Genomic DNA, 19,052 nt, shown 5'->3' on the forward strand with positions numbered 1-19,052 from the left:
AGTACTGACCCTCCGACAGTGCGGCACTCCCTCAGTACTGACCCTCCAACAGTGGAGCACTGCCTCAGTTCTGCACCGGGGATGTTGGTCCAGATTATGAACCCAAGTGTCTAGACTGAGGTCTCAAAGCCCCAGTCCTCAGTCAGAGGTGAGAGAGCCTGCCCATTAAGTGACTGTTAATACCTCTATAATACTGAATGCACGTAGAACTTTGGTCGATTTAGTTTGACACAAGGATCATGTAGTGTTTCTTTCTCTTCTTTTCCAGATCGTTAAAGCAAAATATCGGCCTCTCTCCTACCCATATCTCGTGCCAAAATCAATGTCAACAGCAAATGAGTTGAGATACCAAGTGCCTGGATCAGTCCACGCTCGAGTGCAGGTCAGTGTGTGTTGCTTTTTTTATTATTTTACTAAAGCTTATACGCACCACAACATTCTTTTTAAAATAGATTCTTAGGACGTAAACATTATTGACATTTATTGCCCATTGGTACTTGCCCTCGAGAAGATGGTGGTGAGCCACCTCCTTGAACCTTTGTAGTCTTTGGGATGTAGGTCGACCCACATTGCTAATAGGGAGGGAATTCCAGGATATTGACGCAGTAACACTTAAGGACTAGTGATATATTTCCAAGTCAGGATGATGAGTGGCACGGAGGGGGATTTTGCAGATGGTGTTGGTCACATGTATCTGATGCCCATCTCTTTTGAGATATTAATGGCTGTGGATTTGGAAGACACTGTCTAAGGAGCTTTGATGAACTTCTGCAATGCATCTTGTAGATGGTAGATGCTACTGTTACTGAGTGTTGCTGGTAGAGGGAGTAAATGTTTGTGGCTGTGGTGCCAGTCAAGTTAGTTGCTTTGTATTGGAAGGAGTCAAGCTTCTGAGCATTATTGGAGCTGCACTCATCCAGGCTAGGAAGGATTATTCCAACACACTCCCGATTTGTGCCTTGTAGGTGGTGGACAGGGTTTGGGAGTCTGGAGACTAGTTTTTCACTCCAGGATTCCTAAACTCTGACCTGGTCTTGTAGCTGCAGTATTTTTATGGCAGGTCCAGTTCAATTTCTGGTCAATGGTAACCCCCAGAATATTGACATTGGGGAAGTCAGTGACTGTCATGCCGTTGAATATCAAGGGGCGATGGCTAGTTTTTCTCTTGTTGGAGATGGTCATTGTCTGACACTTGTGTAGTGTGAATGTCATTTACTAGTCATAAGGCCAAGCATGAATGTTATTTGGTTCTTACTGCAAATGGACAATTGATGATTGTTTCATGGAAATATATAAAATAGGAGCAGGAGGAAGCCTTTCAACCTGTCAAACTCACTTCACCATTCAATATTATGGTGGCTGATCCTCTATTTCAACACCACACTCTCGCTCTCCATTTATCCTTTAACACCCAAGCCTCTAACAATCTATCTATTTTTTTCTTAAATAAATTCAGTGAGCTGTCCTCGACAGCCTTCTGTGGCAGAGAATTCCACAGGTTCCTCCTGATCGAAGTGAAGATACTTTTCTTCATTTCAGTCAAAATGGCCCCTACCCCTTATCCTGAAACCGTCACTTTTGGTTCTGGAAGTATTTCCCAACCAAGGAAAATATCTTCCCTGCATGCGGTCTGTCCAGTCCAGAGAAGAGTGAGGGATTGAGTGTTGGTAATGTCATTGAATGACAAGGAGAGATGATCAATATCTCTCTTGTTGGACACTGTCATTGTCAGGTGTGAATGTTCCTATCTATGTATCAGCCCAATCCTGAATGCTGAATATAAATCACTCACTGCTTTGATAGGACTCTGAGGATTGACATAGGAATGTAGGCTTGTGGACAGTGGTACAGCGCTTAGCACTGCTGCCACACAGTACCAGGGATCCAGGTTCAATTCCAAGCAGCTGTCTGTGTGAAGTTTACATGTCCTCCCTGTGTCTGTGTGGATTTCCTCCCACAGTCCAAAGATGTGCAGGTTTAATGGATTGACCAGGCTAAATTGCCCCATCGTGTCCAGGGATGTGCAGGCTAGGTGGATTAACCGTGGTCAACGTGGGGATAGGGTGGGATATTCTTTTGAGGTCAGTGCTGATTGGATGGGCTGAGTGGCCTCTTTCTGCACTGGAGGGATTGTATGATTCTATTCGGTGATTCGGACAGTGCTCAAAGCATGCCTCAAACTATCCAATTTGGCTCAACGTTTTTCTCACACTTTGTGATTGTTATGATGTTGGTGAAAGTATTCAAGAATCGAAAGGCAGGAAGTTAGAACTTGTTGGTAAAAATGATTGTGGGGAAAAGAGTGCTGTGGTCCCTTTAAGAGCTTGTGCTTTGTCTGTACTTGGATGTTCAGAAATGCAGGTGCACAGGTAGTGCCCGAATAGAAACATTTTGTATAGAACAGCGAAGCAGCACTTTTTTTCCAAGACAACAAGTTTGAATTTGGCCAATTAATTTAAACCAAGAACCTAGATACAGAAAGCTAACTGAATTTAAATCTGATATTATTGCCAACCTGAAAGCAATCATATCATAAGAATTTGATAATGTCATCACGGATATATAAGATGAGAGCATTTGGAAAACTGGGGAGAGCCATCCGTCACCTGCCAGAGTTAGCACCATTCAGCTCTCAGAGAAAGCACATCTACCTCATCCAAGTTCCAGGTATTTTAGCTCAAAGTCCTCATCGAAGAAATTATACAGAGAAAACACCCCTGACAGCAGAATTAGTGCAAGAAAGGTGTTTGTGAAGAGAGCGCTGAAGACAGAATATTTCCAGAAGACGATCTGTGTGAACTTGGAGAGATTAAGTTTTAATTTATTGTTTTCTTATTAAGTGGGTTTTAGTAAGTGGGACTTGCATTTATTTGAATAGTATTCCACTAGAATTTAGTTCAGCTAGGGAATAATCGGTGCTTGAGGGAAATTGTTTGGCTTGTTGGAAATTCTGTTAATTTGTTCATTGTTAGGGTTGATTAAATAAATTGTTGCGAGTTATTTATAAAGTGGAGATCAGGGATTGTTTTTCTTTTAACAAATTTAACTAATTGCAAAGGGAAAGGCGTGTTTGTCTAGGTGTTCTGTGAGCTAATTATTAGAAGGGAACCCCTACTCCCATGATAATAGATCAGGGCTAGTGTTTTAGTTTAATTATCAGAGGGGTTCAACTATCCCCCTCCGTAACATAATGTCCCAGATTGCTGGAGTTGGTAAACTCACAGGACTGGGATGCATTGAAGTCCGGTTTCTCGTTGCACAAGATTGTTTAAAAAATGACATCCCACTCACGTCACTCCCCCACCTTCAATTCGAAGTGCACACATTTTTGGAGGTTAATGTCACACAGAATAATTCCACAAGTAGGCAGTTGGTGGAGTGCTGAATTATTTCATTGATGGAAGAACATCAGAAGATCCCTGCCTATTCTTCTCCCTCTGGTGCTGAGGGATGTTCTGAGTGCACAGGGATCTATAAACCAGGATAGTAACTGCTCTGGAAATGGATGCCTGGAATGTGCTTGATATCACCTCCCCGCTTCCCTTACCTCAGGTCTGTATGAATAGGAGTGGATCCACGGAGTGCAAGACACCAATGAAGCAATGATAATTTGTATATATATATATATTGCTCCTTGAACAAAGTCAAATATCCTTCAGTGCTCCACATTTGAAGTTGTCAAACAAACTTTGACACATAAGGAGATGTTCGGATCAGGTGTGAAACAGCTCAGTCTAAGGTACAGGTTTTAAGGAGCCTCTTAAAGAAGGAAAGAGGGGATAGAGAGGCTGAAAGGGTTAAGGAGGGGATTCTAGAGCTTGGGTCCCAGTAGAGGAACAATGACAATTTGGAATGCGCAAGAGGCATGAATCGAAAGAGAACAGAGATCTCCGAGGGTTGGAGGAATTGAGAGCTTTATAGAGTTAGGGAGGTTGGAGACGTTGTTGGAGACGGTATTAGCTAAGAGATTTTCATTAAAGAGATGATTGCACTGCTGTCAAAGAGGGATTAAATTAAATTGTGACTGACAGACAATTCTAGGGTGGTGATTGTCTGCCAAACAGAAATAAATTGCTGTGACTGTCGATCAGAGCTGTAACATTTGACCCTTCAGATAGTAGTGAAACATTCAACCTTTTTGGAACTACGCCCTCCCCCCAGGAACCTTCATGCAAGCTCATAGGTTTGTGTCGGGTATATCTTCTGGGTATATTTAACTCTGGTTTCCATCTATCCTTATCTCTGCCTCTCCATCCTAATTTGACTGCTTATCATCCAATCACTTACTCCCTTTCTATATTCTGTCTGATTTGCCTGCGCTTGAACAAACTCTGCTTCCTGTTATTTGCTGCCATTGGTCTTTCCTTAGCCTCATGGGATTGTTTGTTGACAGACAGGTCAACACTGGAAGGAATCATGACTAAGATGAACTGCATCTCTCAAACACTCGCAGTCACTTTCTAGACTCCTCAGCCAGCATCCTCAAAATCATTCCTCTACCATCTAGAAGGACAAGGGTAGCAGATACATAGGCACATGACCACCTGCAAGTTCCCCTCCAAGCCACTGATCATCCTGATTTGGAAATATATTGCCATTCCTTCAATATGGCTGGATCATAATGCTGGAATTCCCTCCCTAACAGCATTGTGACTCTACCAACACCAAATGAACTGCAATGGCTCAAGAAGGCAGCTCACCATCAGCCTTTCAAGGGTAACTAGGGATTGGCAATAAATGCCAGCCCAGCCAGTGATGCCCACATCCATTGAATGAACTTTTAAAATGTTACTGAGTAACAATTATAACTTGATATATCCTTCCCCTCTCCTGCCCTATTCTCAAGACACTCAGCTCTAGAACATAGAACTTTTTTTCCAGGGCTGAAATGTCTATTACGAGGGGGCATAATTTTAAGGTGATTGGAGGAAGGTATAGGGGAGATGTCAGAGGTGGGTTCTTTACACAGAGAGTGGTGGGTGTGTGGAATGCGCTGCCGGTGGTGGTAGTGGAGTCAGATACATTAGAGAAATTTAAATGACTCTTGGATAGGCACATGGAGGATAGTATAATGTAGGGTATGCAGGGTAGTTTGACCTTACTAGGATAATAGGTCGGCACAACACCGTGGGCTGAAGGGCCTGTACTGTGCTGTACTGTTCTATGTTCTATTTTCTAGCTCAAGGCTATCACCTTCATCTGAGATAGCACAACAGGGGACATGAACCAGGAAAGATGGCCTTGTGTATATGTTTCAGGGCTGTACTGATGCATTTGTAAGCTAACCCATTAGCAGCACTTTCCTTATGTCTTTGGTTATTATTCAGTGAGTGTTACTCTCTCCACCACTGTTGCTCAATAGCAGTAGTATGTGCTATGTACAAGATGCACTGCAGAAATTCACCAAAGATCCTCAGGCAACACCTTCCAAACCCACGACCACTTCCAGCTAGAAGGACAAGGGCATCAGATATATATGGGAACATCACCACCATTCACCATCCTGACTTGGAAATATATCGCTGTTCCAAAATCCTGGAATTCCCTTTCTAACAGCAGATGAACCACAGTAGTTCAGAAAGCCAGCTCACCACCACTGTCTTGATGCCAATGAGGGCCAGGCACTAAATGCTGACCAGCAAGTGAGGCCCACATCCCACAAATGTATAAACTAAACAGTAGTGTTTTATGTCCTGTGATTCCAACCACTACCAACTTGTTGTTGGGCTAAGTTTGAAGCCACCGTCCTCTTTCCTGGACTCAATCTAAGGGCCTACTTGGTTTACAGGATGGAAGAACAACTGCTGGAAGGACTTAATAAGAGGCATTTGCCTCTACGTCATTGTGGAGCTGGAGGAGCACAGCAGGCCAGGCAGCATCTGAATTTTCTGAAAGGTCCCAACCCAAAGCGTCAACTTTCCTGCTCCTCTGATGCTGCCAGGCCTGCTGTGTTCCTCCAGCTCCACACTACGTTGTCTCTGACTCCAGCATCGGCAGTTCTTACTCAGCCTCTACATTATGTAGTTTATCGCATGATCTCAATCGGGTACAAAATATATTCATAATTTAAACACAGCTACTATGACATGGAAATAGAGAATGCTGGAGAAAATCAGCAGGCCTGGCACGTACAGTGACAGATTCTTCTGATTCAAAGACAACTGGACCTGAAGCAATAAATCACTTCCTGTCTCTGCAGATGGTGTCAGATCTGTTGAATTTTTCCAGAATTTTCTGTTTTTATTTCAGATTTTCAGCATCTAGAGTGTCTTGCTTTCATTTGGTTTTTTTTTACTAATTCTATTTGGAGACCTGGCAGATTCTGTGATCTTCTGGCTTTCTTCACCCAAGTCCTTATAACATCATCAGATTGGGTGGAACTTAATGCAGTCTCCAACTTTAACACTTTCAGAACCATTACCCGATACACCGTATAGCATGCTCACCTCTGAGCAGCAGGTCGGGGGTTCATGTCCCATTGTAGCAAAGTAAGCACAAATCTATTTCGTTGATGGCCCTGTGCAGCACTGAGGGAATACTGCGCCATGAGAGCTGTTGCCCTTTATTTGAGACATTAAGCTGAGGCCCTGTCTGTTCCTTCAGGTGCATATAAAAGATCCCACTGCCACAGTGTTGAAGAGCAGAGGAAGTCTTGCCAGTGTCCTGGGGCCACCATTCACCCCTCAATCAACATCACTCACTGCAGAGTATCTGTTTATGATCATTTTGCTGTTTGAGGGTGTCCACAAAGTTGGCTGCTATATTACAACAGTAATTACACTTCTAAAGTATTTCTTTGGCTGTCCTTTTTTTATATTCAGTCAACGGGATGAGGGTGTCACTGCCTTGGCCAGCATTTATTGCACATCACTAATTGCCCAGAGGGCAGTTAAGAGTCAACCACATTGCTGTGGGTCTGGAGTCACATGTAGGCCAGACCAGGTAAGGATGGCAGTTTCCTTCCCTAAAGGACATTGGTGAACCAGATGGGTTTTCTTTTCCCCCAGCAATCAACAATGGATTCATGGTCACTATTGGACACTTAATTGCAGGTATTTATTGAATTCAAATTCCACCATCTGCCATGGCAAGATTCGAACCTGGGTCCCCAGAACATTATCTGGGTCTCTGGATTAACAGTGCAGCGATAATGCCACAAGGCCATTGCCTCCTTCCTGTGTAACTGTGAATCCAGACTGTCATCTATAGATCCAGTGAGTCATTGCCATAGTGCTGTAGAGACCTCCAGCGCAGAAAAAGGCCTTTTGGCCCATCGAGTCTGTGTTGGTCAAAAACAACCATCAAACTATTCATATCCTGTTTTCAAGCACTTGGCCCATAGGGTTTGGCATCACAATTGTACATCTAAATAGTTCCAGAAATGTATACAAGCTCATTACATTGATCACAAAGCTTTTTCAAACCGTCCTGGTTTTCTAGGTGCTGCGATCAGCTGCTGATTGGTCATGTGGGATTAAATATCACGAGGAATCGATTCACAATGCATACATACATGTGATTGAAAATAGTAAACACTACATCTACATTGAGGTGAGTACCTGCCTATCACAGAGAGTGCAATAACCTCAACACTGCTTCCTCGGTCAGTCATCCACATGTACCTCGGGAAAGGTTTGTATCACTTCTAATTCACGCAATGTTCTGGGGTGTGACCATCTATACACAACATATAATGCATGGTGCGTATGCAACACACAGTATGTTTTACAGTATACGGTGCATATATAATATGTCATAAACGAGGCTATAGAAAGAGAAGAGAGGCTCAATTGCAAGCATTCAGAGGGGGTCCGGGGTTGGGGATATTACAGTGTTGGGAGGGTGAAACCATGAAATGATTTGAAAATAAAAACGAGAGTTTTAATGTTGGGTTGCTGCTGGAAAGCAAGCTAATGTAGGTCAATAAACACAGGTGACAATGGACAAATGGGGCTTGGAGGCAGGAAGCAGTGTTTTGGACATGTTATAATTCAGTCGAGGGTATGGGATGGGAGGCTGGCCAAAAATGATTTAAATAGTTGAATCTGGGTGGGATGATGGTCTCCAAGGCAGATGTGAACTTTACCAAAGGAAATAAAAGTAAGAGGTCTGATACCAAGAGGCTGTAAACTGAGTTAAGACGGGGACCATCTGACTGACTGAAAGATAATCTTATGTTAATTATCCTGCTCATCCTGTCTCCTCTTTCTCTGTGTTTGATCAGAACCAGTTCTTCATCAGTTGTGCAGACAACAAATACATCTTCAATAAAATTGGCGATGCCATTGTACAGCGAATCCTGAGAGCTTACAGGTAATGCAATATTTTTCATCAGTATTCACACAGGAAAAAGACAATGTAGTCGAGGAGAATACTGAGATACTGTCTACTAGACTAGACGGGATTGAGGTTCATAAGGAGGAGGTGTTAGCAATTCTGGAAGGTGTGAAAATAGATAAGTCCCCTGGGCCGGATGGGACTTATCCTAGGATTCTCTGGGAAGCTAGAGAGGAGATTGCAGAGCCTTTGGCTTTGATCTTTATGTCGTCATTGTCTTCAGGAATAGTGCCAGAAGACTGGAGACTAGCAAATGTTGTCCCCTTGTTCAAGAAGGGGAGTAGAGACAACCCTGGTAATTATAGACCAGTGAGCCTTACTTCGGTTGTGGGTAAAGCGTTGGAAAGGATTATAAGAGATAGGATTTATAATCATCTAGAAAGGAATAATTTGATTAGGGATAGTCAACACGGTTTTGTGAAGGGTAGGTCGTGCCTCACAAACCTTATTGAGTTCTTCGAGAAGGTGACTAAACAGGTGGATGAGGGTAAAGCGGTTGATGTGGTGTATTTGGATTTCAGTAAAGCGTTTGATAAGGTTCGCCATGGTAGGCTATTGCAGAGAATACGGAGGCATGGGATTGAGGGTGATTTAGCGGTTTGGATCAGAAATTGGCTAGCTGTAAGAAGACAGAGGGTGGTGGTTGATGGGAAATGTTCATCTTGGAGTTCAGTTACTAGTGGTGTACCTTAAGGATCTGTTTTGGGGCCAGTGCTGTTTGTCATTTTTATAAATGACCTGGATGAGGGCGTAGAAGGATGGGTTAGTAAATTTGCGGATGACACCAAAGTCGGTGGAGTTGTGGATAGTGCGGAAGGATGTTGCAGGTTACAGAGGGACATAGATAAGCTGCAGAGCTGGGCTGAGAGGTGGCAAATGGAGTTTAATGCGGAAAAGTGTGAGGTGATTCACTTTGGAAGGAGTAACAGGAATACAGAGTACTGGGCTAATGGTAAGATTCTTGGTAGTGTGGATGAGCAGAAAGATCTCGGTGTCCATGTGCATAGATCACTGAAAGTTGCCACCCAGGTTGATAGCGTTGTTAAGAAGGTGTACAGTATGTTAGGTTTTATTGGTAGAGGGATTGAGTTTCGGAGCCACGAGGTCATGTTGCAGCTGTACAAAACTCTGGTGCGGCCGCACTTGGAGTATTGCGTACAGTTCTGGTCATCGCATTATAGGAAGGATGTGGAAGCATTGGAAAGGGTGCAGAGGAGATTTACCAGGATGTTGCCTGGTATGGAGGGAAGGTCTTATGAGGAAAGGCTGAGGGTCTTGAGGCTGTTTTCGTTAGAGAGAAGAAGGTTAAGAGGTGACTTGATAGAGACATACAAGATGATCAGAGAATTAGATAGGGTGGACAGTGGGAGCCTTTTTCCTCGGATGGTGATGGCTAGCATGAGGGGACATAGCTTTAAATTGAGGGGTGATAGATATAGGACAGATGTCAGAGGTAGGTTCTTTACTCAGAGAGTAGTAAGGGCATGGAATGCCCTGCCTGCAAAAATAGTAGACTCGCCCATTTTAAGGGCATTTAAATGGTCATTGGATAAACATATGGATGATAATGGAATAGTTTAGGTTAGATGGGCTTCAGATTGGTTTCACAGGTCGGCGCAACATCGAGGGCCTCAGGGCCTGTACTGCGCTGTAATGTTCTATGTTCTATGTTCTAGTGTAGAGGCAGACCTCTCAATCAGAACTGCCATTCAGCTGAACTGGTTCTGCAAGAAAATCTTATATTGCTTTGCTCCCTGTTCAAAACTGGAACCTTGGAACAGAATGAGGCCATTCAGCCCTCTGACCAGTGCTGACCTAGTGGTATTATTGCTGGAATATTAATCCAGAGATCTAGGAATGTTCTGGGGACCAAGGTTCAAATCCTGCCATGGCAGATGGTGGAATTTGAATTCAATAAAAAGAAACAAAATTTGGAATTAAGAGTCTTATGATGACCATGAATCAGTTGTCAGGAAAAACCCATCTGGTTCACAAATGTCCTTTAGGAGAGGAAACTGCCATTCATACCTGGTCTGGCCTACATGTGACTCCAGACCCACAGCAATGTGATTGACTCTTCATTGCCCTCTGGGCAATTAGGGATGGGTGCTGAATTTTGGCCTAGCCAGTGAGGTCCTGTCCCGTGAATGAATAAAAAATACATTCAATTAGATCATGACCAAGCTTTATATCAACTCCATTTAACTACCTTGCTTCCATAAGCCTTAATATCAATCCAACAAAAAGACAGGGTCATTAAGTAATCTTAAGGGGTGGTGAATAGATTCTTGTCAGGTCAGGAACCTTATAGTTCCTTATGGTTATCTGGAGCAGATAGCAATGTGGAATTTGGAACAGAAACACATCAGCCTTGATTCTTATTGAAAGGACTAGTAGGCTTGAGGGGCCAAATGGCCTATTGTGTTCCTTTTCTAATTCATTGAGGTGCCTTCGTTGGCTTGACTGGCATTTATTTATCCCTCATTGTCCTTAAGAAAGTGATGGTGAGTTGTTTCGTATTCTGTATGGTGCCGTGACCGAAGCCTGGAAATCTCATCATAAAACCCAGGCCACCAAGCTACAACAACTTGCTTTCATGTAGCACAGTGAATCATTCCAAGGTGCTTAACAGAAACGGGATCAAACATAATGTCGCACCAAGGCACGTGAGGCGAGATTAGGGTGGGTGACGAAAAGGTTGGTCAAAGAGAGAGGTTTTAAGGAGTGTCTTAGAGGAGGAAATAGAGCAGGAGAGGATTTGGAAGGGAACTGTGAAGCTTAGGAGCCGAACTACTGAAGGCCATTGATGCGGAGCAATGGAAGTTGGGGATGGAGAAGAAGCCAGGATTGGAGGAACACAGTGAGCTGGCAGGATTGAGAGGCTGGAGGAGTTTAGAGTTGTGGAGGGTAAAAGCCATGGAGAGATTTAACAATATGGATGGGTATTTTGTGGAGGTAGTGACATAATGGTAACGTCATTGGGCTAGTAATCCAGAGGCCCAGGGGATGTTGATTCAAATCCCACCAGGGCAGATGGCAAAATTTGAATTCAGTAAAATCTTGAATTAAAAGCCACCCTGGTATAGGAATATAGGAACATAGGAACACGAGTAGGCCATTCAGCCCCTCAAGTCTGCTCTGCTATTCAATAAGATCATGGCTGATCTGTGGCCTAACTCCATATGCCTGCCTTGGGCCAATACCCCTAGATAACCTTGCTTAATAAAAATTTGTCTACCTCAAATTTAAATTTAACAATTCAATTAGCATCAACTGCCATATTTGGAAGAGAGTTCCAAACCTCCACTACTCTTTGTATGTAAAAGTGTCTCCTGAATGGTGTGGCCCTCATTCTCTGACTATGCCCCTTAATTCTAGAATCTTCAACCAGTGGAAATAGTATATCATTATCTACCCTCTAACTATTCAATTAACACCGTTTGTGACATCTTAAAGAGCTATGCACCTGAACCCCCAAATCTTGTTGGGCATCCACTGTATTTAACTTTGTGCCCTCTAAAATATACCCTTATTAATCCTTTCTTGGTCTGAAATGGATATTCTCACCCTTGCTTTTTTGAACTCCATTTGCCACATCTTTATCCATTCACCTAATCAATCAATACCCTGCTGTAATTTTATTGTGTCATCAATGCTATCTACAATTTTGTGTCATCAGCAAATTTGGATATTTGACTTGTTATGCCATTGTCCAGTCATTAATGAATATTGTGAATAATTGAGGCTCCAACACAGATCCCTGCAGAACATGACTAGTCATATACAGCCAATTTGAGTCCATAATTCTAACTCTCTTTTTCCAGCCACTCCACCAATTCCCTATCCATGTCAGTAATTTACCATCAATTCTGTGCGCTTTCACCTTAGCTAACAGTTTCTGGTGTGGGACTTTATGAATTCAATATAAACAACATCCATCGACTTGCCTCTGTCCACCACCTTTGTCAACTCTTCAAAAATCTCTGAGGTTTTTAGGCATGACTTACCTTTCATGAATCCATGGTGACACTCTCTGATTACTTGAAATTTTTAATAATCAACCACTGTTGGACGTTCTAAAATCTCATCTGGTTCACAAATGTCCTTTAGGGAAGGAAATCCACCATCCTTACTTGGTCTGGCCTACATATGACTCCAGGCCCACAACTATGTGTTTGGCTCTTAACTGCCCTCTGAAATGGCCCAGCAAAACACACATTTGAAAGGCATTTAGGGGTGAGCAATAAACACTGGCCAGTGATGCCCACCTCCCATGCAAGAATATAAAAATAAATACTTGAGATATTTTTGGTCAGCAATTACAGGGGTGATGGGTGAATGGAATTTTATGCAGGACCTGGGAAGCGCAGTTTGAGATTTTCGGGAATTCAACCTGTAGGGGCTTGGACTGAGTGCAGTGCAACAAAGGCATGGATTAGCCAGAGTTTCACTCAGAGCCTGGGATGAGTGGGTGTACATCAGGGCTCAATAACTGAGACATAGGGCACTAGGGGCCCTTCAGGGCTTGCCTATGGGTTATGGGCCACTGTGCTCAAGCCAAAGGCAGGACCAGGGCCAGGGCTCAGACCAGGAGCAGCACCAAGGCCTGTGGGTTCCATAATGGAGGAGCTGAGGCTGGCGATGTCACAAAGGTGAAAGTTGGGAGGCCAGTTATGCTCTACTTGGCTTTGTTCACTTCCACATTGCCCTTTTCCGTCTCTCTCTCTCCAGCCTGGAGTTTTGGAAAAGATGCTATTTTATTACAGTTACATAAATCCCTGCATCAGAAGCTCATGATGACAATTGCCTGAGGCATCTGCTAATTAATTGGATTGTTGGGTTTAATATTTACTTTGGAACTCAGTGTTGTGTACTTAACCAACCTAATGAGAATAAAAACTGCATCAGAGAGATTAAAATCCATCCCAACAGGGCCAAAAACTTGCTTTTTGCAACGACAAACTCACTCATTTTCCTTTGTTGAGTAAACAGGGTGATTCCAGACCCTTCCAAACTGAACAGAAACCATACTCCCAGGTTGCATTGATAGTTTAGCCCCACACTGGTTAAGGAAAGAGCTTTTGCAGTCTTTCATGACCTCTGGACATCCCAAAGCAATTCAGAGACCTGGGGAGTCGGGGAAGGTGGCTTGTGAGGGAATGCCTAATCCTGGTGTCAGGGTTTTGTGAGTGGCCTTGTTTTGTTCAGGAGCTTCCTGAATCTGCCAAATCTGTAGCTTAATGTCATAACAACAGCTCAAAGTTAAAATGATGCATAACAATGAGGTTTGCTGCATTCATAAGTTTGGCCAGCTGGCCACCTTTGCTCCACTGATTAAAGAGACTGGTGAGTGGGCTTGGTACAGGTGTGGGTTAAGAATTAGATCCTTAAGAGGTTAACCCTCTTCCTAACTCAAGCATATCAATTTATTTAGATTAAAATTCCTCACTTGTATTTAAATAGCAAGTTTCACATCCCAAAATATTTCAAATTCAGTTTAGTGTCACAGAATGGCTTCCCTTTAGAAGGCAGCCATTCGGCCCATCTGTGCTGGCTCTCCAAATGAGCATCTCATTTAGTGCCATTCTCCTGCCTTCCCCCCATAACCATACACATTGTTCCTTTTTAAATAAGTGTCTAATTCTCTTTTGAAAGGCTTGGTAGAACTTACATCGAGCACATGCACAGGCATTGCATTCCAGACACTAACCATTTGTAGCACAACTTTTTCCACATCAATATTGCCTCGTACTAGTTATTTAAATCTATGTCCTTTCATTGTCAAGTTCTTGTACAAATGGAAGCATTTTCTCCCTTTTCAATCTGTTTAGATGTTCATGATTTTGAAAAACTCTACCAAATCTCTTCTCAGCCTTCTCATCTCCAAGAAAACAGTTCTAACGTGTCCAGCCCATCCTCACACCTAAAGTTTCTCACCTCTGGAACCAGTCTCGTGAACCCCTTCATCACTCTGTCCAGGGTTTTCACATCCTTCCTAAAATGCAGCATTAAAACCATACATAGTAATCCAGCTGACTAGTGTCTTGTACAAGTTCAACATTAACCTGCTTGCCCCATACTCTGTGCTTTCATTGATAAAGCCCAGGATACTGCACTCTTTATTAATTACATTTTTAGTCTGTTTTGCCGACTTTAATGACTTATGAACATATACACCCATGTCCCTCTTTATTTTTTTGTCCCTCCATGTTTTGCTAACTAAAATATTAAAACATTATACTTGCCTGCTTTGAACTTCATCTGCCATTCAATTGCTTATGTACTTCTGAAGTTTGACACTGTTTTTCTCACATTTTACAATGCTTCCAAATTTTAGTATCATCTGTGGACTTTGAAATTCAGTCCTGTGCCCCTAGGTCTAGATCATTAATATATTAATCAGGAAAGGTGTTTTTAAAAACGAAGACACTGTTGTATGTGAGAGGGTATTTCCATTCAACATTTTTTTTACCTCCTGTAGTTGTTTTTTCTAACCTGAATCCCATTGACCTGTGTTTGACTTTGCCTACATAGTCCATTTTACACATCCCATAAGTGCTGGTTTTTGTTTTTCATTTGGCTTCTGCTGTGATTCCACAGAAATCTCCACTGTGGAGACTCCACTTTCATCTGGGGGTGGGGTGGGGGTTTACAAACTTGTAGGTTCAAGACCCAGTTCGGAATTGCGAGCATAAAATCGAGACTGGTCCTCCCAGTGCTGTGGGGTTACTGCAATGTTGCAGGTGCTACCTTTCAAAGGAGTTATCTGTTCTCTGAAGGAGACATCAGAGATTGTGTGGATGCTATTTTAAAAGAGAGCATGAGAGATCTCCCCACTATTGTGGATGTAATTTAGCTCTTAACCAACTGTGGTGGTGTTGTGGTAATCTCACTGTGCTCCTCACCAGGAAGTACAAGCTCATGTTTTGGGCAACACGGATTCAATTTTTGTTATTAATTCATGGGATGTGGGTGTCACTTGCTAGTCCAGCATTTATTGCCTATCCCTAATTGCCCAGAAGGCAGTTAAGAGTCAACCACATTACAGCTGGTCTGGATTCACATGAAGACCAGTTGATGCTGTTAGTATTAGGCCAGCTCTTTGTTCCAGATTTTACTGAATGCAAATTTCACCATCTTCAATGGCTGGTTCTGAATCCATGTCCCCGGAGCATTTGCCTGGGATTCTGGATTACTCATCCAGTGACATTACCGTTATGTCACTGCATCCTCTTAAAAATCCCACCTGTTGTCCCATAAAATGTAATAAGATCAGGAATTAAAAGCTAATGTAATGGTGACAGTGCTACCCTTCTCATAAAAACCCATCTGATTCACTAAAGACCTTTTGGAAAGGAAATCTGCTATCCTTATCGGGTCTGGTCAACATCTGACTCCAGATCCACAGCAATGTGGTTGACTCTGAAATAGCCTAGTAAGCCACTCACTTTTTCAAACTGCTGTAAAGTCTAAGCAAAGAAACAAAACTGGATGGACCATCAACATCAGCCTAGCCACCAGAAATGTCAATGGCAAACACTGAAACAAATTTTCTGGACTGTAATCACACTGTTGTATGTTGGAGCTTGCTGCGTTGAAATTGGCTGCCGTTATGACCTCCATTAAAGCATTTAAAAATAAGCTTTTGGTTGTTTAGTGCTTTGAGCCATCGTGAGGTGGCAAAAGACAGTTAGAAATGCAAGTTCTTCATTTTATTGCTCCATGTGGCATATTGCCACATACAAACTAACAGTGAAGCTTTTGATATTTAACCGAGATCATGTGATCAAACGTCTGGAGTGAGATTTGAAGCCCCTACACTTCCAAAGGTATCATTGCTCATTGAGTTAAAACCAGCACCACTAAATCACTCAGAGATAGTAAGAACTCTGATGCTGGAGTCAGAGATAAACAGTGCGGAGCTGGAGGCACACAGCAGGCCAGGCAGCATGGGAGGAGCAGGAGAGCCGACTGAAGAAGGGTCCCGACCCGAAACGTCAGCTTTCCTGCTCCTCTGATGCTGCCTGGCCTGCTGTGTTCCTCCAGCTCCACACTGTGTTACCACTAAATGATGTTAGCTGCTACTTTATTTCATTCCCATTAGTGGGATATTGCTGTGCACTGTTTGCTTGCTTTGGTTCCCACATTAATGCAGTCACTAAGCTGTGAAAAAAGTATTTCATTGGCTGAGAAGTGATTTGAGCCATGCAGAGGCTGTACTAGACAAAACAGATGACAGTAGCATAGTGGTACTGTTACTCGACTAGTCATCTCGAGAGACAGACCAATTATTCTTCACACAAGGCTATCTAGCCTGATTATTCCCTGTGGGAGCGAGTTCCGCATTCGCAGCCTTCTCTGGATACATCTCCTGAATTCCTGATTGAATTGATTAATCACAATCTTAGATTGATGACTCCCAATTCTGGCTTGCAAATAATGAAAAATCTTCTCTGTATCTACCTTATCAAACACTTCCTTAATTCTAAAGACTTCAATCAGTCACTCCCTCAGCCTAGACTTGTTCCATCACGCTGAGGAGGTGGCAGCATCAAATATTTTTATTAGGAAAGTTGTGGTGTTTCTGTAACAAGGGAACTTGTTTTGAATCATTGTGATTCAGCACAGACGAAGCAATCCCACCCTTTGAAAGAGTTATGCAATTAGCCAACAACAAAAGTGAAATGTCTCTAAGGAGAAGCTGTGTGTTCCCCTCAGAGGAACACACAGCTTCTCCAATCTCTCTACATTTTCTAGATAAAAGAGCCCTGGCCTGTTCAATTTTTCCTGAATGACATAAATTTCCAGTTCTGGTAACATTCTAATTGTCTGTTCTGGAAAGTCTCTAAATCCTTGTTTATATTCCTCTTCAACTAATTCATGAATTAAGAACAAAATGCTAAACTTATTAATAATTGTCTGGAAACTCCAGATTGTTGTACAAACCTATCTGATTCAATGATGTCTTTTAGGGAAGGAAATCTGCCATCCTTACCATGTCTGGCCTGCACGTGACTCCAGATACACAGTAATGTGACTGACTCTTAATGCTCTCTGAAATAGTTGAAGAAGCCAACTCAAATGTAGGTAGTTTACTACAACCTATTCAAGGGCATTCAGAGTTGGATAATTAAAAAAAAATTAAAACGTGTCAGTTCCAGTTGCTTACAGCTCAAGAATGAAGGATTTAAAAAATGACCCTAATTAAGATGTTTGAATTTTTTTGATGACAAAACAGATGGCTGATGAATGTAGTTCAATATATGTTGTTCATATGGATTGTACAAGGCATTCAATAACGTCTGACAGCCCAGGTGGAAAATAGCACTTGGTGTCATCAAAATGATAGTAAGGAATTGTCTTAAGGGGCAGAAATAAAGAGGATAGGTGAATGGCTATTTGCCTCATGAAAAGGAGGGAAATGCAAAAGAATAGTCAGCGTCTACCCTATGACAGGACCTTTACCCCCCTTCAAGTTCAATGGCAGTACCATCTCTAAATCCCTCACTATGAACATACTGGGGGTTATCATTGACCAAAAACTGAATTGATCTAACAATATAAATATAAAAATACTGTCCACAAGAGTAGGTCAGAGGCTAGGAATTATGCAGCAAGTAACTGTCTCCCAAAGCCTGACCATCAACTCCAAGGCACAAGTCTGAAATGTGATGGAATACTCCCCATTTTTCTGGGCAAATGAAGCTCCAGCAGCAGATATATGGGAACACCACCACCTCCAAATTCCCCTCCAAGCCACTCACCATCCTGACTTGGAAATTTATCGCAGTTCCGTCAGTGGCCAAAATCCTGGAACTCCCTCCCTAGCTGTAACAAATGTGCCTACAGCACATGAACTGCAGCAGTTCAAGAAGACTGTTCAGCATCACCTCTAAAGGGGTAATTAGGGATGAGCAATAAATGCTCACTTATCAGGCTCGCATCGCATGAGTAAAATGAAATTACGCAGATCCAAGTGTATTATTTGTTAGGAATTTAAAAAAACTTATTAGTGCAGTAAATTGTGAGCAGACAATAGTGATGGACAATAAATGCTGGCCAAGCCAGTGATGCCCTCATCACATGAACAAATTTTTAAAAGTAGGCTTTAGGATAAGATTGGCAGAATGTTGGGGAGGGGGAGAAGGGCTGAACAGTCCAAAAACACTCCAGTAAATCTCGTGTGCCTGTTTCCTGTAGTGTGAGTCCTCCCTCATATGCCTCATTCTGGCTGCCAGAGCCTGACAAACCTCCTCATGCGTCCTTTCCCCCCAAACTCTGGGGTGAGGAATTTCTAATGCAGGATGTGGTGTTCTAGCTTCTCTGTGACTTCCACCTCCTTTACGTCCAAGTCGAGCACTGTTCTTTATTTAGGAGGTGGTGGGGAGGATGGCGTGCTGTTTTTATCTCCCTTGGTCGTAGATAGCAACAAATCTCTCATTTGTCTCTGGTTTGCGACAAGCTGAATCCGTACAACTCCCTGATCCTGATGTGTGAGCTGGTGTGCACTTGGACCCAGGAGGTGTCACTGCTTTCTCCTGAAAGGCTCAGTGATGACACCTGCTGGTGGATGGGGAGCAGAGCAGCTTTGACTTGGGCACCGAGAGAGGTTTCAGGGGAGAGATAGTAGGAACTGCAGATGCTGGAGAATCTGAGATAACAAGGTGTAGAGCTGGATGAACACAGCAGGCCAAGCAGCATCAGAGGAGCAGGAA

At 42.8% G+C, this 19,052-nt stretch overlaps 1 protein-coding gene across 1 annotated transcript in view; it reads left to right on the top strand.

Moving 5' to 3' along the window:
- Window positions 1-19,052, top strand: part of LOC109936146 (phospholipase D1) — an 83,185-nt gene that overhangs the window by 42,081 nt on the left and 22,052 nt on the right. The window contains exons 14-17 of the mRNA XM_048604541.1: window positions 269-382; window positions 7,441-7,551; window positions 8,225-8,313; window positions 17,310-17,334. Of these exons, the coding sequence (XP_048460498.1) occupies window positions 269-382; window positions 7,441-7,551; window positions 8,225-8,313; window positions 17,310-17,334 (339 nt within the window). The remainder of the gene's footprint in view (window positions 1-268; window positions 383-7,440; window positions 7,552-8,224; window positions 8,314-17,309; window positions 17,335-19,052) is intronic.

The sequence above is a fragment of the Rhincodon typus genome, chromosome 13, assembly GCF_021869965.1.
Source record: "Rhincodon typus isolate 14 chromosome 13, sRhiTyp1.1, whole genome shotgun sequence".
NCBI lineage: Eukaryota > Metazoa > Chordata > Chondrichthyes > Orectolobiformes > Rhincodontidae > Rhincodon > Rhincodon typus.